The sequence below is a fragment of the Oryza glaberrima genome, chromosome 3 (assembly GCF_000147395.1).
Source record: "Oryza glaberrima chromosome 3, OglaRS2, whole genome shotgun sequence".
NCBI classification, from domain to species: Eukaryota; Viridiplantae; Streptophyta; class Magnoliopsida; order Poales; family Poaceae; genus Oryza; species Oryza glaberrima.
Genome location: NC_068328.1, coordinates 32,304,265 through 32,326,250, shown reverse-complemented (window position 1 = coordinate 32,326,250; position 21,986 = coordinate 32,304,265). Strand labels below are relative to the sequence as shown.

At 44.5% G+C, this 21,986-nt stretch overlaps 3 protein-coding genes across 3 annotated transcripts; all 3 read left to right on the top strand.

Moving 5' to 3' along the window:
• Window positions 1-11,244: 11,244 nt before the first annotated feature.
• On the top strand, window positions 11,245-12,404 carry LOC127764995 (zinc finger AN1 domain-containing stress-associated protein 14). Its single transcript, XM_052289779.1, has one exon. The coding sequence runs from the start codon at window positions 11,403-11,405 to the stop codon at window positions 12,111-12,113; it is 711 nt and encodes a 236-aa protein (XP_052145739.1). The 5' UTR covers window positions 11,245-11,402; the 3' UTR covers window positions 12,114-12,404.
• Window positions 12,405-15,040: 2,636 nt separating this feature from the next.
• Window positions 15,041-16,095, top strand: LOC127766441 (uncharacterized). The gene is made up of 2 exons (XM_052291484.1): window positions 15,041-15,471; window positions 15,717-16,095. Exons 1-2 carry the CDS (start codon window positions 15,041-15,043, stop codon window positions 16,093-16,095), a joined length of 810 nt encoding a protein of 269 aa, XP_052147444.1.
• A 1,772-nt stretch (window positions 16,096-17,867) lies between these two features.
• LOC127764997 (zinc finger A20 and AN1 domain-containing stress-associated protein 7) lies at window positions 17,868-18,845 on the top strand. Its single transcript, XM_052289781.1, has one exon. It carries the CDS (start codon window positions 17,995-17,997, stop codon window positions 18,502-18,504), a length of 510 nt encoding a protein of 169 aa, XP_052145741.1. The 5' UTR covers window positions 17,868-17,994; the 3' UTR covers window positions 18,505-18,845.
• Window positions 18,846-21,986: the final 3,141 nt, after the last annotated feature.

Here is a 21,986-nt window from a genome sequence, read left to right as displayed (position 1 = left end):
GATGAAATTGTTCGGATTTGATTAATGTTGTGTCGTGTTATTAGCTGCTTGTTGTAAAGGTTGAATCGTTGGGTTTGTGTGACCAAAAGTATAAGCATTTTGTTAGCATCCTACTTTCAGTGTACTAGAGCGTAACCGCCGTCAAACAAGAAATCCTACGTACTTTTGTAAAATTCACAGATCACAGTGAAACAAAACATGCTTGTGCAAATCTGTGTAACTCTTTTGGAAAAGGATCATGATAAAAACTAGGTGCTCCTTCCCATGAATTAGTTGAGTCCTCTGAAATTGTTTCAAAAAAAATCTTTCGTTCCAAATAGTAGTACATCTGTCAATCGATCGTGAAAGTAAACGAATGGCGATCAGTCAACAACAGTGCGCAACAAGATTTCTCTGGATCCTTTAGGAAGTACTTCCTCCGTACTCATAAGAGCAAGTATAATAGTGAGCTATAAACTTACTATAAGCTTATGTGGAGGAGAGAGATAATAAAAAATCAAGGATGTTGGCTCTCATGCAAGAGCTAGCTTAACACAAGCTCCTAGGTAAATACATTAAATGTATAGGTGAGAGATAGAAAGAGGAGGAGAAAATTATAGCTAACCTTATAGCTAATCCATTATATATGTTGGCTTTAAGATGGGCTAATAGTAAGAAGTGAGCTCTACTATTATCCTTGCTCTAAAGGAAGTTGTTTTGGACAGCGGCGCAGTCTCCAAAACACAATTTAAACTTATTGTTTCTATAAAAATATTTATTGAAAAGTGGTATATGTATACTTCTATGAAAGTATTTTTCAAGACAAATCTATTCATATAATTTTTATATTTTCAAACTCAACAACTTGAGAGTTATTTATGATTTATATTTTCAAGGTTTGACTTAAACATTATCCTAAACGACTTCATTTACGAATATGGAGCGAGTACTGTAATTTCTCTAGATCATGAAAATATACACCTAGGCTGTGTCTAGATCCAAAGTTTGTATCTAAACTTCAGTCCTTTTTCATCACATCAACCTGTCATGCACACGCAACTTTTCAGTGGCATCATTTTCAATTTCAACCAAAATTCAAACTTTGCGTTGAACTAAACACAGCCCTAGGCTATTGTAATTTCATTGGAGTCAAGTCAGGCAACATTGATTTGTGAACAACCAGGCCTGGTTTAGTTCTCCAAAATTTTTTTCCAAAAATATCATATCAAATCTTTGGACACATGCATGAAGCATTAAATACTCCATATATTTAAAAAAAACTAATTGCACAGTTAGGGGGAAATCACGAAATGAATCTTTTGAGCCTAATTAGTCCATGATTAGCCATAAGTGCTACAGTACTCATATGTGCTAATAACAGATAAATTAGGCTCAAAAGATTTATCTCGCGGTTTCCAGGCGAGTTATGAAATTAGTTTTTTCATTCGTGTCCAAAAAAACCCTTCTGACATCCGGTCAAACATCCGATGTGATACCTAAAAATTTCCTTTTCGCGACCTAAACAGGCCATAATATGAAACAGCACCTACTACACCCTCTGTGTAATCAACAAAGTAGTACTAGTAATGAACAAGGCATCCAAACATCCAATTAACTCTCTACGAGTCTTCCCAAAATTACTATACTTTTAATATATATAACATAATTGGATTTTTTTAAATTCGTTCAACTATTCATTTTTTCTAAAGTATATAATGTAAACGGACAAATATAAAAGACATGCTTAAAGTAGATTAGGCCAGTCCCAACCCAAGACACTATACATAGTTTTTATCCACATCATTAAAAAAAATAGTACTAGACACTACTTTTTCAATGCAAACACCACTTTTCTATACTTAAAATTAATACTACCTATCTCACATGATATCTTGGATGTTGTGTAGAAACCATGTCTCATGCAAGACCTGGTTTCCTTCTCTTCCCACATTTATTCACTTACCACATCATCTTTTATTTAGGTGGCAGTCTATTTAATGCTATGAACATTATTCTACTCATTAGGTTGGGAATAGCCTAGAGGTATATGTACTCTGTCTTTCTACTATGCTTAACTCATTAATTAATTGAATGATTTCTCAGTCAAAGTTTGAGAAAAAAAATCAATAGTGTTATATCTCTACTAAGGTGAAGAGGAAGTTGCCTCATCTTGCTATGTGCTTCACTTCCCCTCCGAGGCTCCGGCGTATCTACGAAAAAAATCGGTGGAGGAAATGATCCCACACCCCACCCACCCCTAAAAAGCTAAATGGTTCCTCTAATAAACCGCTTACTGAAAACACGGCTTACCCAAAAAAAGCTTCATCATGATGTGGTTTTCAGGGGAAAAAGCCCCGGGGAATGCCCCGGATCGGTCGCTCGAGGGGAGGGAGAAATATCGGGCACTCCCTCCCCCCACGACGCGCGCTTCCTGTCCCTGGGCCCCACCACGTCTCTACCCCTCACCTGCCACTTATCACTACCATATACTCCATTGCAACAAATTACCCACATATTTTGGAAACCCTCTATTAAGAGAATTTGGTTTATTTTTTATTCCACAAAAAATGTTTCACACTACTAGGGAAACGACTTTTAACGATGGGAGATTTGGTCGTTAAAAGTCCAAATGTGGTCGTTAAAGGTCACTAACGACCACTAAGTTTGTGGTCGTCGGTGGTCGTTAAAGGCTCCGTCGTTAATAGTTTTAACGACCAAACGATTTTTACCCGTCGTTATTTCATTAACGATGGTGCTTTTTTGCCATCGTTATCTTATTAACGACCATGTTCTTCTGCCATCGTTAATTCTAATTAACGACCATGATATTGTGTCATTGTTAGTTATTTAACGATGGTAGTATTGTGCCATTGTTAATTTTTAACCACCTCTGTTAACATCTAATTTTTAATCACCACATGGTACACAACACGGTACACTATTGTTGATAGTAGAGAAACATAATTGCAGTCTGCACCGGCTCTTGGAATTAACATCCATGTTTATCACCATATGGATATAACATTTACATTATATTCTGACCAATCGTAGACAATCAACCACATTTATTCATTGCAATACATAATAACAATTTGTTCACTGATCCAGCTAAATAATTAAGTCATTCAAACAGAACCAACATCTTGATGTCTATCAAAATTAAACACTCGATCTATAAGTATGTGCTTGGAGGTGCAGTGGATAAATTCCTTTGTTATACGATGATGATCCCATCAACATTCGCAGGTATTGTCTTCAGATGCACCAGTCTCATCTGTCTCACCATTGATCCTATACAACTTACAAAAATGATATTAGCTATTTAACAAGCTATGGCACTTCATACATAAAATTCATTAAGGCACATGAGTTTATCTCTTATGATGTCTTTCTAATGACACATCACTTCCATTCAGTGTAAAAAATTTGATATGATGTTGAGAAGAGCCAATATTTGCAGACATGTTGTGTGCACATTTGATATTATTCATAGAATAATTGCATGACCATGGAGAAAATAAAGTGCAATAGAATAATTTGCATAAACAAAGACTGGTAAAATTTAAACCTAAAAGGTGATGTTCAAATAATTGCTTATGTTTTGTAGTAGTAATATAAATGAATATTTTATTCCGAAAAGAAACTGAACTTACTAGAAATTTTGTTTAAGGAAGGAGGAATGCTTTGTCACCATCTAGTTTCATATAATTCCTGTAAATTTAGAGAGCTTTACTACATTTATGTTTTGCGATGATATAAAAGGAGTAATTAACCTGAAGAAAACTAACAAATAAATAAAAGGAGTAATTAACCCACAATGTACAGTAGCTCGTACCAATTTAGATAGTGTGTCAGCAATAGCTTTACAGATATGGAAATAGCTCTTGTGTTGCATCCAACTTGTTGTGGCCTTGCGGGCAAAAAATCAAGCCCATCAATGACCGATCTTGTAGGAACTAATGAAAACTTAGAATACTACCTGACTATAATTTAGTCAGGCCAATGGAGTATATTCATCTTGGTTCCTACTAAAATAGATTTGAACTGAAAATATCAAAATATATAACCAATAGAATAATCTGAGAACAAAATGATGCTCCCATTATTTGTGTCCAAGATCATTCAATCGGTTATGTAACATGAATTTTGCTGAATGGAGAAAGGCATAAAAAAGAGGTTACTGTCTTGTGCAGTACTGCACCCGTCAGTTCTTGCCAGATCAAGTTGCCTCTCCATTGCTATTCAATAATCTCGAGTTCTCATAAAAAAACATTGTCTTGAAATCCTTAACTATAGCAAGATGTCTCCGAAAAAATTACGATGCTACCAGACAATAATCTAGTAACTGTAGATAAAATAAAGCAATCAATATATATCTACACTATCCTGCAAAAAACAATAATTTGCAGTATAAAAGAACTAACTCAAGACCATGCTCCCACCTGCTAACAAGCCCTGTGCGTCAGTTTTTGCCATGCAACACCTCCCTGCCATCACAATTCGCCACGCTTGAGCACAAATTAAGTTACTAATTTTGGATACAGGGTTCGGGATGTTGATCAATCATCAATCAGGGCAGATCAGTAGGGATTTTCAAGCATACCAATTAGGGCGGCAACTAGCAAGGAGAATAGGTGGTGATGTGGAGATGATGTTGGGGTCATCGGGTCGACATGGGCAGATCAAAAGATCCAGCCGGCCTCTGATCCCCTCGATGACGAGGTGCACCCCTGCAGCGCCCAGCCTCACTTGTGCTCACTTGAGCGGTGGCGGCGGCTAGATGGCGCAGGTGGAACTGGAGGCGACGGCCGGCAGTGCAGGCGCGGCAAGAGGTAGGCAGCCAGCGACGTAGTTGGGGCAGGCGGTGGCTATCGTCACGGATTGGAGGAGGTCTCCCTAAACCCTCGGCGGCTTGTGTAGTGGGTTGGGCTGCTGGTGCTTGGGATGGATGGTGGTGGTTTTGTGGAGTCATGGGCCTCCTTCACGTCAATTTTAACGACCGTGTAGCAGCAAATTTTAACGACGAGCTATTTAGTGGTCGTCGGATTAGAAAATCAGCTCCTCACCACTCGTATTCAGAGGATAACGAGGATTACAATTTTTTGCTGGTCGTTAATGTTGGGATTTCTAGTAGTGTCATCTAGTGCACTCACAATGTTTCACTATGTATAAATCTAATGCTGCAGTGAACTGAAATACTCTATTGCAACAAATCACCCACATATTTTGAAAACCCTCTATTAAGGGAATTCGTTTTATTTTTTGTTCCACCAAAAATGTTTCACCTAGTGTACTCACAATGTTTCACTATGTATAGATCTAATGTTGCAGTGAACTGAAATATTCTTTCGCTATTTGCTGCAACATTGTTTTTATATAAGGTGAAACAACACCCGATTTAAATGAGTGAAACATTTTCGATCTACTTAGTGAAACAATTCCGATATACCTGGTGGAACATCGTGCAACATTTAAAAATAATTCAATAATAAGCTAATTTTTTTCATCAGAATATATCCATGTGTGGTCTTGTTTTGAAGATTTAATTGCAACGAATTTAATGGTGCAACCGGATCATGATTTAGATAATTAATTTAAGAGAAAAATTAATTTAAAGTGGTTTTCCACATATACGTGGCGCTGACATCATGCTGACGTAAGCGCCCGATTTTAACCCCCTCCCATCGGGCGCCCGAGCCGGAGTCATTCCCAAAAGCCCCTCAATCAGATCCTGCCTACAACGTTGCATCAGCTAGGCGGCTCTCTAGGCAGAGAATCTAAAGTCTAAAGACCGATTTGTAATCTTTGTTCGAAAGAAATCTGCTCTTCCCCTTACAAGCTCTTAATCTGTTGTAATGAACTCCTTTTATCCTCAATGCAATGACAAAATTCAGGTGGGAAAGCTCCCCCTCCCCCGGTGATTTAGTGAAAAAAAAGTCATCCATTTCTCATGGCATATGGCACGGTAATTTGTTAGTCCTCCCTTTGTTTTAAAATATAGGATATATTTTGTTTCGTTAGGGTAAGTCTTTAAGCAACAATTACTTTATTAGAATATCATTTGATTATTAATATAATAAATTTAATTTGTGTCAAAAAAAATTATATTGTAATATAGTAATCTTTGATCACAGCCTTATCCAATAAAACAAAATATGATCTATATTTTAAAACGTTTAGACTATATAAATAAAGGTAGTACTAATTACTTCATTTGGATTTACTTTTTTTTAGCCATTGACTTCTGATGTACGTTTGACACCCTAGTACTTATCTTTCGAGGTTAGTGATGACGCCCTATTCTTTTAGCTTATCCACCAAAAAATGAACTATTTGCTCTACGCTTTGAAAATTATGTTTTCTAAAAAAAACTTTATTCTACCGCACTACTTAACCATTCGTTAAGTTAACTTTAAAAAATATTTAATTATCTTTATAGTCAAATCAATAATTAATCTAATGTGATAATTCACTCAATAATCTAAGGCTGCGTTTGTTAGTTAGGTTCCCAACCTATATCTCTCGTTTTCTGCGCGCACATTTTTTGAATTGCTAAACGGTGTGTTTTTTGCAAAAGGTTTATGTACAAAAGTTGCTTAAAAAATCGTATTGATCCATTTAAAAAAAATAGTTAATAATAAATTAATTATGCGTTAATTGATTGCTCTGTTTTCCATACGCATGGCATTAGTTCCTAACCGGGGGAAACGAACACAGCTTAAATCAAACAGAGCAAGACACCTCTATTTTCACAACAAATCATACACATATTTGTTGAGCTATATTCAATCTGATTTTACCAATCAAAATTCTTTAACCTTTCAGAACTGACTATACGGTATTGGTTATACCGACATGGAAGTTGGGACTTGATAGTATCAGAATAACCGCATAGTGGATTTGATTTATTAGTCAACTAAATATGGAGAGAGCTAGGCATCGGACGTTCGATATTTTATCAAATAACGGACGCCTGCCCACAGTGTCCCTTGGCGTCTGGCACATCTGTCACATGCATGTTGGCTTGTGGCGCACTGTGCATGCATGCATGGCGTATGTCAGATGCAAGTATTTTTCTACTTTCTATCTCTTTGCCTTTTTTAAAAATGTGTCCAATATATAATTCTAGAGTTTTGCTCTGGTCCAGCACTTGGTACCTTACGGTACTAGTACCTCCAAGTACCAAATGAAATCTGACCGTTCAATCAACTAGGGTAAGATCAGAAAGAAAGTAAAGAGCGACAACACCATCTCCTCATCCTCATCGGCATATCAGTCGACGGCGCCGCATTTCGCCCTCCACACGCGACTGTCTTTGTCGCCGCCAGGCCGCCACCGCAGCCTGCCCTCCCCATAGGCCCTATCCCCATAGGCCCTATCGCATCCTTCCTCCGTGGCAACGACGGTGCGGTCGACGCTGCCGCAACATGTCCTGCCCCCCTCGGCCAACGCAATCTCCCCTGGTGTGACCGACTATGCCGCTGCCGCCGCCGCCACAGTTTCCTCCCCCTACGTGGCTTGGCAACTGCGAACTTGCTCCATAGCATCGGGACACAGGATCCTACCTTCGTTGCTATGCATCGGAGGTTGTTATGGACCCTTTCGCATGAGTACCGATTTTCTGTATGTCTGACAGAAGTTATATGGTAATATTGGTGATGAATAGGGAGACAAATTTAGGAGCATAAATGACCAAAAATATGTGTGAGACAGATATGAAGTATTGCTTTGGTGCTAGACGATGGATCTGGAACAGTGCTCTTAATTATCATGCTTGATTTATAAAACTGTTAAACTATATATTGACGGGCGAGACTGAGTTTGATTTCTGGAACCTAGACCGTGGTGGCTGAACCTAGTCCCTGGTGATGGAATTTGTATTGAGATATTGCGGTGGATGGGCGAGCCCCGAATGGACGAAGGCGATAAGGGGGCAGCTTCATCTTCCCTGCTTCGTCTCCTGTAGTGCCAGTGGTCGCCGTCGGTGTTGAGAGGAGGGGCGTCGTCGGCATGCTTCAGCTCAGATCTGGCGGTCTCCCCATCACGATGCAGGAAGGAGATGGCGAGGTGGCTCCCATGGCTTCGGCTACTGATCTTCTGGTCCGCCTGCCTGCATTGGGCGAGCCCTCGGCACCGCGCCGCGCGGAGACGAGGGAAGGGCAATGAGGACAGGGCTGGAACGACGGCGGCGGCAGCTCCTGTCGGTAGTTTGCATTGACAAATAATCGCTAATGCGAAAAGACTTCCTTACCCTTCCACCTCTGCGGTACCATCCCAAGTAACTGGCGGTACCGACGAATAATAGCCTTTGAATCTGATCCAATCAATGGCTCATATTTGGTACCACCACAACCTGTTAGACTGTAAAAAAAACTCATAATTCTATTACACTATTTTATTTGTCATAATTAGATCTTTATAACAAGATCTCACATGGATATATTTTGATAAAAAAATATATATTAAAAAAATCAAACTTATGTTGCACCAAAATGTTTCATCACTTATGTAAATGTGTCAACCCAGTTCATAAAATGTTCCAAAAATGCAACATATAAAAAGTATTGACTGCAACAATAAGTCAATAATCATCACTACATGAAACATTATGTATCAACTAGTGAAACATTGAAAAAATCGTATGATACAATACATTTGCAAATATTTGATTTTGTTAAAATATTTTTGTATCTAGCTTGAAACATCGAATTGTAATTGTTGAAACATAAAAAAATATTTGCTGAAACATATAAAAAATAATGTGCAACATTACTAATGCATTAGTGAAACATTAATAAATACTTATTGGAACATTGCGTCTACAATGTGTGCAACATTTAAAAAGTCAAAAAAAAGTTCACCAGAATGTAGTCATGTGATTCTTATTATAAAGATTTAATTGTAACAAATCCAATGATATAATTAGTTTGAAATTCAGATAAATAATTTAAGAGAAAAAATCATTTTAAGTTTGAAATATGCTTGCATGAACGCTCAGACTTGCCATGCATCTGCTACTCCTTTGTACTATTGAGGCGTCTGATTTTTCTTTCCTGTCGGACGGCTGATGGTAGCATTTTCGACTAAATATACGTAGTTTGCTTTGAGGTGCAGGGGATACCGGGATAAAACTACAGTTACAGTTACACATTTGAAAAATATATCCATAGGCTTCGGTTAACCTCACATATAAGTTTTCACCTAATTTAGTGAGCACGCTCCAACTGCAAAACTGGAGATGCATTCCAGTAATCATCTCTCCTGAGAAAAACCTCTTCTAAACCTAACCTTGCTTTTAGCCTGTCGACGTCCTCCCATCCAAGAAGCTATTGATGGCGGTGGTAGGGAAAGAGACGACGGCATTGCGGTGACACGAGGTGGTGCCTAGCTCTCTTCGGTGATGGGTGAGACAATAGCGTGGAAGATTGATCTTGATCTTGAACTGCGTCTCGCCTCGCCTTCCCGTGTGCCGCCGCCGCCGCCGATCAGTAGCGAAGCTTCTCGCGCCACGGTAGGGACTAATGGCGCGGCGAGCAGGACGGTCTCCGACCTGGTCGTTTTCGCCGCTTCGTTGACACTCGCCGCGCCAGATTCGGATGGAGTCGTCGACACGGCGATCGGCCAAGACGCTGTGCTTCCCGGAGGCGATGCAGCGAGCAAGAAGCGCGCCAAAACCGATCCTGACGAGGAGACCGATGGTGAGACTTCATGCCGCCGCCGGCCTCCACCACCCACCGCCGTTCCCGCCGCCGCCGCCGTCGTCTCGGAGCCGGCGTGGGTGCGTGCCGAGCTCTTCCCCCTCCATGGCCTCCCCATGGACATGCCGCCGCTCCGCTTCATCGTGGCGAAGCTCTTGCAGCGCTCGGACTTCTACCCGCAGCAGTCGCGCTTCCTCCTCCCGTCCAGCGCCGCCGACAACCTCCGCGCCTTCCTCTCCGCCCAAGAGGGAGAAGCGTGCGGCCTCAACGAAACCAGCCGCCGCCGCCGCCGCCGCAGAGAAAAGCTCGCGGAAGCGACACGCTGTGGCGGCGAGAAGAGAAGGGAGGAGCCGCCGAGGTACGAGGGCGTGCCGGTGACCGTCTACCTGCGCGGCGGGCTCGTGTGCGAGCTGAAGCTGAGCAAGTTCAATGGCACCAAGGCCACGGTGATCAACGGCGGCGGGTACGCAAAATTCATGGCGGACGGTGGCCTCGTCAGGGGTGATCGCGTTGAGGTATTGCCATTACGGCGGCCGCCTAATTATCGTCTCTGCTTCGTCATCGCCAAGAATAACGGTTAGCGTTAATTTTGTATGGAGATTACCAACCGCCGTAAATTTGGATTAGTTATCAGGATTTTTATCAGTTTGTTTTAAGGTTTTCTTTTTAGAAAATTGTTAGTCCATCCATACATAAATATGGATTATTACCAAGAATTTATCCGTTGTTTTGCTACGTTTCTTTTTTTATACATTTTTAAGAAAATTGTTAGTCCAACTATACGTAGAGTTGTATTCAGTTATATGTTCCACGCTAAAAAAAAATAAAAAGGTTGTAGAATTGTACTCCCTCCGGGTTGATAATACTTGCCCTTTTGTATAAGGGCATGGTCTCGAAAAAATAACTTTGACCATTATTTTAAATTATAATATGTATAAAATTGTTAGCAAATATATGATCTTATTAAAGTATTTTTTAAGACTAATCTATACAATCTATACATGTAGTCATCATATTTGAAAGACAAATATTTTAAAAATGATTCATAATCAAAGATTCTAAAGTTTGACTTCACCCTTATCCAAAACAACAAGTATTGTCAGCCGGAGGGAGTAGTATGTTACGCAGCAACTCGATGAGAACAAATAAGGAGACGAAGATTACCTGTATTTTTACGTCAAACATTGTTACCATTTTTGTTTTTCCTCCAAAATCTACTCCCTCCATCTAAAAGTGTTGAGCATATTTTGTTTTTTTTGTTTTTTTTAAAGATATGATCATATTAGCTCCGTTTTTAATATATGACACCGTTAATTTTTTTCACGTTTGACCATTTGTCACACTGGAAAGTCTGCGTTTCATTTCCTGGTATAGTATACCTCAATCAGAACGGATAAACATAGGGAGGATATCTGTATTTTTGGCGCCAAATATGGTTTACCATTCTCTTTCCCTCGAAAATGCTATACTAATTAGGATAAGAAAAAGTTTAAAGCCGAGAAGAATCGCGTATCGGAGTACGACTCCGTCGTGAGCAAGCGGAGTCCGAGTCCGAGTCCGACGCTTGTTCCGAGTCGGACTCGTCGCCGGTGTCCATAAATCGTCACGCGCGCGAAACCATCCCGTCCCGCGCTTTCTTCTTCGCCGCCGCTCCCGTTCCCGCTCGCCGTCTCGCGATATCGGATCGAGGGTGGCCGGCTGCTACGACTCGCGCACGCGGCAGGCATGGCGACGAAGCGCAAGTGCCCCGCCAATGGCGACGACGGCGGCGTGGCCGACCACGAGCCGGTAGCAGGTGGTTCCTTCGCCTCCCCGCCGCCGGAGAAGAAGGCCAAGTTGACCGTCGCCGTCGCCGTCGCGCCCTCCTCCTCCTCTTCTGCTACCACCGCCGCCGCGGGGGAGGCGACGGCCAAGCGCGAGCACGGAGGCTTCTTCGCCTTCGCGAGGCCCGAGAACAACACCAGGCTGAGCGTCGCCGTCGCGTCCTCCTCCTCTTCTGCATCCGCCGCCGCGGAGAAGGCGATGGCCAAGCTGACCGTCGCCGGCGTCGCGCCCTCCTCCTCTTCTGCATCCGCCGCCGCCGCGGGGAAGGCGACGGCCAAGCGCGAGTACGGCGGCTTCTGCGCCTTCGCGAGGCCCGACGACAAAACCAGGTGGCGCGTCGCTGTCGCGTCGTCCGCCGCCGCCGCGGCGGACACGTCGTATTCTTCTTCGTCGCCGGCGACGGGGGAGCAGCCGGAGGCGAACCGGTGCGCGACGTGCCGGAGGAAGGTGGGGCTGACGGGGTTCAAGTGCCGGTGCGGCGGCACGTTCTGCGGCGGCCACCGCTACGCCGACGAGCACGGCTGCGGCTTCGACTACAAGAGCTCCGGGAGGGAGCTGATCGCCAAGCAGAATCCGGTCGTCGTCGCCGACAAGCTGGCCTTCAGGATTTGATCAAGAATCCTCAACCACTATCCGGATTTGATCAAGAATCCTCAACCACTATCCGGTCGTCGTCGCCGACAAGCTGGCCTTCAGGATTTGATCAAGAATCCTCAACCACTATCCATGAGGTCAAATCGAAGTAGCCGATCAAAGATCAATGATCTGTTCTTCAATCTTGTGGGAAGTTGAATCCTTGTTTGCAATGATCGATTTTCTGTGCTCAGCGCACAATTAATTTGATGTAATTTTCGTCAAAGAAAGGTTAGTTGTAGTTCGCTGTAACAGAGTCAGTTTAATTCAGTTTATGTATCTATTTGTATCGATTGATATGTGCAGAAGCAAAGTACAAGTCTTTATTTACAGCTACTAGTGGATCAGCGCTAGTACTCTCGATTGCTCTCAGCTGTACACTCCACAAGCATTGTTCTAATGTTCAGAGTTTCTCCGTGACAATGGAAAAACTATCTGCTGGTTTAATTACCTCTAAGATGCAAGCTAGTACTCTTAGAGGCATGTACAGGCAATGGAAGATCTACTTGAGTACTATCAATCTGACGAAATTGCTCATTTTGGTCGCTAGGCACGATTGAACAGTAATTTGGCAAATAATAGTAATTTGTCAAAAATTATCCAAAATAGCTATCACTTGTAAGCACTAATTATCAACATCAACTATTTCTAATTCAAATTTCTCCACATCATACCCCCAGCCACCATTCCGTGTTTAACTATATAATATTTTATTAAGGGTATTATAGTTTTTTTCTTTAACCTTAGCACATACTAAACAATCTAGAATGACAAATATTATAGGATAGGTAGTAACATATAAAAAACAAAAAGAAAAAAAAAAGAAAGAGGAGGATCTCCTTGCTATGGCCTACGCTAACTGCTAGCCCTCCCCGAGGCAAAATAATTTCGGGCCGTTTTTCCTGGCTCGTTTTGTAATCACGTGCTGTTTGGGCCACATGCAATGGGCTAGCAGTGTATCTAAAAAGGAAAAAGTATACCCAAGGTCCCTCAACTTGTCATCGGGATAAAAAACGTCCTCGAACCGCAAAATCAGATATGCGGAGTCCCTTAACTATACAAAACCGGTCACCCGAGGTCTTTCGGTGGTTTTGACCCCGGTTTTGGTCTACGTGGCGCTGAGTCAGCGTGGGACTCACGTGGGCCCCACATGTCAGCCTGTCCACGTCAGTTCCTCTCTCTTTCCCCTCCTCTCCCTTCCTCTTCTCTCTTTCTCACTCTTCTCTCTGGTGCTGTGGGTAGGCCGGATTCAGCTTGGGTGACTTTGTGTTGGCATGTCACAACGTGACATTGTGAGGATCTCTGCCATCAAAAACACATCCAACGGCTCGTTTGGTTGGGCCCGCCTGCAGGTTGGAAATTTAGCCGCCGATCCATCCGTCCCGCGGGAGACGGCGCCCGCCGATCCAACCCATCCCGTTTCACCTCGCCCAAGTCCGGCCGTCGCCATCGCCGCGAGCCAGCTGGGAGGCTTGCTGCCGCCGCGCCAGGCCGTCGGGCTCGCCGCGAGTGGGGAGGGGACCGGGCAGCCGCCGCGCGAGGCCGGGGTCGGGGCCCTGCCCTGCCTCCACGACCGAGGAGAGACGCCAAGCTGCCGCGCGAGGCCGACTCCATGCCCTGTCGGCCTGTCCTGCCGTGACCTGTGGAGAGGCGCCAAGGCGTCGAGGCCCTGCCCTGCCGCCGCGACCGGGGGACCGGGAAAGCTACCAATGGTACGATAGAACATTTTTCTCTAAAACTCCGTCAGTCAACACAAGGGAGATAGCTATATCCAATTCACTTATGAATGCAGTGAAATCATAGCATTTCCCTCCATTTGAATGGCACAACCATACATCTCCTTTGAAGTCATATATATCAAGCATCAATGCGCGAACACCATTCTGCAAAAAAAAAAAAGCTATTTCTATGAGAATCAATTGTGGCTAGATGTATCGTCGGATATGTAGAACAATGGCTAGAACAGATGATGCATATAGCAGGTGCGACATTTAATTGATCAGTGACTGTATCCTCCTGGTTGTCAAAGGTGATGCGTGGAACTCCAGTGTGCGATGGCTCCCCAACAATTGCAAATGAATTGTGTGTCGTGAGATAGCATACTTGTTGAATGGCAGCGAGTTGTTTTGAAGAATAAATCAAAAGCAAACTCCAGTCAGGATGCAGCAAACAGAAGCTGTTTGATGTCCATAGGCTGATGCTTGTGCAGGTAGCCGGCAGGGGCAGCGCGGCCTCCAGGATGTCCCCTCCTCCACGCGCCGAGCTGTAGATCACAGAAGAAAAATGAGGCCGGTCCACCATGGCTGCAGATCACCATGACTGCCTAGACTGGCTCGGCGGCCTCCAACTGCAACCACCACCGCACGAGGGCAGGCCTGATGGCCGGCCGCTGCTCGCCTCTGCTCGCGCCGGCAGGGCCACTGCGGCCATCTCGACGCGCGCGTGCGGCGGCCCCACCGGAGTCCCGTGGCGACAATCCTCTTCCGAGCGGCGGCACCGGCCCCCTTCCAAGCGGCGGCGGTGGTGGTTCTGGGGGATTCGCGAGCAACGTGCTCTGGCAGGAAACGGAGCAACGCGGGGTGAAAGCTGAGGCCTGCAGGTGGGCCGGCGCAGCGGACCCTTGGATTTATTTTCAACGCCCCAAATCGCTGCAATGTCACACCGTGCCATACCATGGCAATGTCACAGAATCTGAGTCCGGGTAGGCCGGCGCCATCAGCCGACAGGTGGGGAGGAGACCGACAGGGCGAGACGGGAGAGAAGGTCCGGCGGCCGGCGGTGGCGGCGACGACGCGGCGCCGATGTGCACTTGGTCTCGGTGAAGATTGGGAAGCCGTCGTCCCTGTAGGGTTCGTGCCTCCCGACGATACGCCTGGCTTGCCGCCGCTGCGGAGATCGTCGGCACCATGAAGTTCTTCGCGGCGCCCGCGGGGCGAGCGGGCTTGGGCGCCGTCGTCCTCGTTGCCGCGTCACGCTGCCCGCTGTTCTCCTTCTTCGCGCTACTTGTTCTTCTCCTATTCCAGCCGCACCACCAGCTTGCCGCGTCCCACGTCGCCGTGAACCAGCAGGTGAGCCTTGTGCCGGATGCGGCGGCGGCGAAGGCGGCCGGGGTCGGGAACGGCGCGGTGGTGGACGTGGGCGACGAGGAGGAGGAGGGCAGCGGGTCGAGGTGGATGCTGATAGTGGTGATGACGACGCGGTCGGGCGGCCGGGAGCAGCGGCGGTGCAACGCTGCGCTCGCCCACGTCGAGAAGCACTACTTCTCCAGCGTCGTCCACTTCGCCGACGCCGCCGGTGTCTACGACGCCCATTTCTTCGACAAGATCCGCCAGACCAAGTCAGTAGTCCATCCATCCATCCCATTTGGTTTCTCACTTCATTTAGGTTGCAAATTGGAATGTGCTAATCCGAATGCTTCTTTCTTCATGTTGATTTCTAACCTCAGAGGTTGAACCTCTCACATTTTTTTCTTGATTATTAGGAGCACTCTTTCGTTTATAGGTTGCCAATTGGAATGTGCTAATCTGAATGCTTCTTGATTGATTCTTCGTGTTGATTTCTAACCTCAAACTCCGGGTCAAGCTGGCCGCTGCCAAGAACCACCTCACCGCCGCCGACGCCTTGCTCCCCCGCCAATGCCTTGCTCCCCTCGCTGGCCGCCACGTTGCCGGTTGGGGAAGGACTTGATGGCGATGTCACGGCCGGTGAGGAGGTCGACGCCGGCCTCCCCGCCCCCCTTGCTTGCCTACCTCATCCCTCGATGGCGGTCCGCCTCCGTGCCTGTGGCTTCTGCAATGGCGGACGAGAGCAATGGCGGCGGCGCGTCGCCAGTCGCCAGCCGCCGTCGTCGTGTCGCCCGTCGCCGGCCGCCGACGCCCTCGTCCTCTCCCTCCTCGCCCCACCGAAGGCATCAACCCACCAACGTCCTCCCCAACTGCCTACCCAAACAGGAGAAGAGTGAGAGAGAGGAGAAAGGGAGAGGAAGGGAGAGAGTGATGACGTGGCCAGCTGACATGTGGGGCCCACGTGGGTCCCACGCTGACTCAGCCGCCACGTAGACCAAAACCGGGGTCAAAACCACCGAGGGATCTCGGGTGACCGGTTTTGTATAGTCAAGAGACCTCGCATATCTTTTGTGATTCGAGGACGTTTTTTATCCCGATGACAAGTTGAGGGACCTTCGGTGTACTTTTTCCATCTAAAAATCCTTTGTTGAAAAAAAAGAAAGAGGAAATACTGTAATTTTCTGGATAAGCATGCTGACATCATCTCGTGGACCATTCGCGATTGGTTCGGAGAAATCTAGGAGGCGCTGGCTGGAGCGTGGAGCCTGCAGCACAAGTGCACCGCCGGCGAGAGGGAGAGGGCCTGCGCGGCGGCGCGTGCTCACCTGCCGCTGCTTCTTCTGCACGACCGCGACCAAAGACGATTACAATAAAATATTCGGTCTTATCTTTTTCTTATGCTTGTACTTATCAGCTAAATTTTAAATTTTTAACCTTAAATTTACGAATATGCCAAACAATGAAACCGATTGTTGTTCAAAAGCACGAAAACACTCGTACTCGAGCGCCCGATTAAAAAAAATCAAGCGCTTCGCACTGCCCTCAACCACTTGTTTATTTATCTCACTCTTGCTTTCCCTCTCCCTCTTTTCTCTCGCTCCCTTATCTTCTCCTGTACCATGGATAGATGATGAGTGTAGGCAGATGGGTGTGGGAGGCGACCTCGTAACAGTAGGATGAGACCGAGATCATGGTGGAGCTTGTGACTCGGGACAGCTAGATTTATCTATGTGGCATGCGAGTGAACGAGGTAAGTTGGGGAAGAGGGAGGTATGACGCTCAGGGTGGCGTGCGACAACGGTGTAGTCACCTATGTTGTGAAGATGATGTTGAGGTGGCATCATGTGATGATTTTTGTCTTGAGCTCCCAGATCTAGGCAGTAGCTACCCTTCTTCTCCTCTCGCGTTTCAGAAGATTGGCGTGCTCGAAGACGACGTCCTTGCTTCACCTCTAGGAACCCATGAGGGCGGAGGACCAGAAAAGTGGATGGGCATATTGTGAATTTTCAATGTTTCAATCCATGCATTTGAATGTTTCATTGGTTTGAGAAAATTGTTGCATTGGGTTTTAGATAGTGTCCTACTTTTATTTCTTCGATTTTAGATCTATACATATTTCAATATCTCAAAATTATTCGTTTCATCCGGTGATTCAATTGCATTTCACTGTTTTCAAGAGTTGAAGTATTCTTTTATTGACTATTGAAATCCTTTTTAATAAGGGGTGAAATAATGTCCGACTTTTAGCCAAAAAATCAGACTTCCGATATGTAGTTTATTTTCTTAAAAAAAGTCTAAAACTCCAAAAACTCTTGTAAAACCAGGGTGATTTCCCGTGCCGGAGTACAGTATATGTGTGATTTTGGAAAGGGTAAATTGGAACCATGCCATTATAATTTTGCAAAGTTTGAGATATGTCATGGTATCTTAATGACATGTAGGATCCATATAAGTCAATGACATGTGGGTTAAGATGGCATATCTTAAATTTTGCAAAATTATAATGGCATGGTTCCAATTTTCCCTGTTGGGAAAAGGCATGCGGGTTGTTTTTTTAAAAAAAGATTTCGGGAAAGCTCCGAGTTTTTCTTTTCTTTCGGTAAGCTGACGCGGAGTCCGCTACTCTGTTGGAGACGACGTCGCTAGTCGGATGGCAAGTGGAGTCCGACTTGCCGTCTTCCTTCCTCCCACCATCACATAAATCGCAGGGCACCCAACCCGCAACTCCAACTCGCCAACCCATCCTGTACCCGCCGCTCGATCGCCGCCGTTCTCGCCCGAAGAAGGAAAGCGCCATGGCGTCGATGAAGCGGAAGTGCCCCGATGACGAGACGGCCTGCGGCTCCGGCGCCGGCGCCGCCATGTGCGTCACCGGCTGCGGATTCTTCGGCTCCGAGGCCACCAACAACATGTGCTCCCGGTGCTACCGCGAGCACTCCGCGGACAACGACGCCGTGGAGGAGGCGGCGGCAGCCAACAGCGACCTCGAGCTGGTTGGCGTGGCGGAGACGACGACGAAGAAGGCCAGGATGAGCGCCGTCGTCCCCGTCGCCGTCGCGTCATCTTCATCGGCGGCGGCAGAGCAGCCGGCGGCGAAGGCTGCTACGGCGCCGAACCGGTGCGCGGCGTGCCGGAAGAAGGTGGGGCTGACGGGGTTCAAGTGCCGGTGCGGCGGCAACTTCTGTGGCGGCCACCGCCACGCCGACGCCCACGGCTGCGGCTTCGACTACAAGAGCGCCGGGAAGGAGCAGATCGCCAAGCAGAACCCGCTCGTCGTCGCCGACAAGCTGGCCACCCGGATTTGAGCTCTCCTCTCTCTCTTCCATGGAATCCAACAGCAATCTGCAAAACCATCGACGAGCACAAGCAAACATAGAGTAGCAAGCTCAGTGATCTGTTCTGAAACATGTAAGATTGAATACTTGCATGTAATTTAGTATTTGTTTTCACTGAAGAAACATGTTCCCATTGACAATAATCTTTATTTATGAGCCAAAAGAACAGATCTTTGTTTAGGTGATAGAAATCATCCATTTGTTAAGCTTGTTGTTGATTGATGCACGCATCAAAGAGTACAAATTGACACAAGCAGGCTCTGGTTCAATCCCTGCTTACCGGCTTGCACATAATTTTTTAGTGTCAAACAGTCACTTGCTGATTTGCTATACAATCTTCAAGCTGAATTTGATCGATGTTCTAGTTCTACCAATCCCATAGCGGAAAATGAGTTGCTTATGAGTGAGTTTTCAGAAGAAGAGGTGAAAAATGCTATATTTCAAACGGAACATAATAAAGCCCCAGGTCCTGATGGTTTTCCGGCGGAGTTTTATCAAGTGTTCTGGGAGGTAATTAAGGATGACCTAATGGCAGTCTTTAGAGACTTTCATAGGGGCAATCTTTCTCTCAATAATTTGAATTTTGGTATTATTACTCTTCTACCCAAGAATAAGGAGGCAAGGCAGATTCAACAATATAAACCGATATGCTTACTTAATGTAAGTTTCAAGGTCTTTACTAAGATTATGGCAAATAGGATTGCTCTAGTAGCACAAAAAGTCATAAGACCTTCACAGACTGCCTTTCTAAAAAGAAGAAATATCATGGAAGGGGCCATTATCCTTCATGAAACGTTACATGAGATGCATAGGAAGAAGTTAGATGGGGTCATTCTCAAGCTAGATTTCGAAAAAGCATATGATAAGGTAGACTGGAAATTTCTTCAGCAGACCATGAGGATGAAAGGCTTTTCGGAACGTTGGTGCAAATGGATAGAGCAGATAGTGACAGGAGGAAGTGTAGCTGTAAAAGTCAACGATGAAATCGGGAATTTTTTTCAAACAAAAAAAGGGTTGCGACAAGGGGATCCCTTATCACCAATTTTATTTAATTTGGTGGCGGATATGTTGGCAGATCTAATCAATAGGTCGACTGAAAGAGGAATGACACGAGGTGTAATACCGAATTTGGTAGATAACGGGCTGTCAATTTTGCAATATGCAGATGATACCATTATCTTTATGGAAAATGATGTAGAAGAAGCCAAAAATCTTAAAATGGTACTAAGTGCCTATGAGAAGCTTTCAGGCTTAAAAATCAATTTTCATAAGAGTGAGATGTTCTGTTACGGAAAAGCTAAGGAAGTAGAAAATGCATTTTCTTTTCTATTTGGCTGCAAGATAGGGTCCTACCCTTTTAGATATCTAGGCCTTCCAATGCACTATAAAAGGCTGGCAAACAAAGACTGGAAGGAGTTAGAGGATAGATTCGAAAAAAAGCACAGTAGCTGGAAAGGAAAGTTTCTGTCAACATGAGGGAGGTTAATCATCATCAATTCAGTGCTAAGTAGTCTAGTAATGTATATGCTTTCATTCTTTGAGATACCTAAAGGTATCTTAAAGAAATTGGACTATTATAGATCCAGATTTTTTTGGCAATGTGATGAACATAAAAAGAAGTATATGCTGGCCAAATGGAGTGTACTTTGCAAACCCAAGGAGTGTGGAGGTTTAGGGATTCAGAACTTAGAGATTCAAAATAAGTGCATGCTTAGTAAATGGATCTTTAAGTTAATCAATGAAGAGGGAATTTGGCAAAATTTGCTTAGAAAAAAATATTTGGCAAAAAAAACCATTCTACAGGTTCAAAAGCAACAAGGAGATTCTTATTTCTGGGCTAGTCTCATGACGGCAAAAGAATCATTCCAATTACTTGGACACTTTAAGGTGAGAAATAGGAAACAAGTTAGATTTTGGGAGGATTGTTGGATAGGAAACAAATCTCTTGAGAAAGAATTTCCTAATTTGTACAACCTGGTTCAGAATAAGAATACAGTAGTTGCTAAGGTTTTGGAAATGATACTGTTGAATGTGTCCTTTAGAAGAGCGATAGTTGGGAAAAACTTAGAAGATTGGTATGTCATTGTCTCGAAAGTGGCTAATGTTAACCTGACAAGTCATCTTGACTAATTCATATGGAAAACTAATAAACAAGGGTTGTTTACCGTAAACTCTATGTATAAGTTACTTATATTTGATGGAGTAATACCTAGGAAATCTTTAATTTGGAAGCTAAGAATTCCATTAAAGATTAAGATTTTCCTATGGTATTTGAATAAATGGGTGATTCTAACAAAGGATAATCTAGCTAAGAGAAGATGGAAGGGTAGCTTATTGTGTAGCTTTTGTAACTCTAAAGAGTTGATACAACACCTTTTCTTTGATTGTATAATGGCTAGATACATATGGAGTGCGGTTTATTTTACTTTCGGGGTTAGACAACTCAGAAGTTGCGCTCATATGTTTGGTAATTGGTTGAATGGTTTTGAACCTAAACTCAAAAGACAAACTTGGGAGGGCATAGCGGCAATTTGTTGGGCTTTGTGGCTTAGTAGGAATGACATAGTCTTTAACGGCTACAATCATATTTCTTTCTTACAGGTAATATTCAAGGCAATTCATTGGGCAAGGCTTTGGTCTTTGGTTCTTAAAAAAGTTGAAGGAGAAGAAGCTCAAGTCAAGTGCAGAATTTTGGAGAAGCGAGTTATGGAGTTCTTCTCTACCTTTGAATGGAATTTTCGAAGAAGAATTGAAGTTTAGCCTCCATTTCTCTTTAATCGTTTGTTAAACTTTTATTTGTGTGTCCCTATGTAATGAGAGGAGTCTTTTGTACTCGTGACTATGGTTTTGGCTGTGTACACCCTTGCAAGGTGTAGAGGCCGGGTTTAATATAATCCATTATCTAAAAAAAAGTTCTACCAATCCCAATATCTCAATTGAATCTCTTGACAACTAGTGTTCTCAGGATAATTGTATCACCTTAATGTAATTGACTGAGTTCAATAAAAGCTTCCATTATGTAAAAAAAAAAGTCCTAGTTTGGTGAAAGCGTTTGCAGCCAGCTATAAATAATGCAATCACGCTGAATGAATTTGCTCGCTTTAGCACACTCCGCACCCCTTGGCAGCATACGCTACCTTTTTTCTTTCTTTCTTTTTGGAACGGAAGCCTTGGGAGCAATGCTCAATTGCTCAAAGTTCCTCGATGACAATGGATTGTTCACTGTTAATTTAGTTTCCCCTGAGATGCAAGATTTATAGGTACTGTGCAGCCTGTAGTAGCAATTGCAACCAACAGATCTAATCGATCCGACAAAAGATTTTGATCCTTTTGATCAAAATTACACCGTGAGGTTGGGTTATGTTATGCTGCCCCTGCCTACGCGATCGGCTCAGCTCCGCCGTCCCCCCTTCGCCGCTGGCCGCCGCGGTCATCTTCACGACGTACGCCGC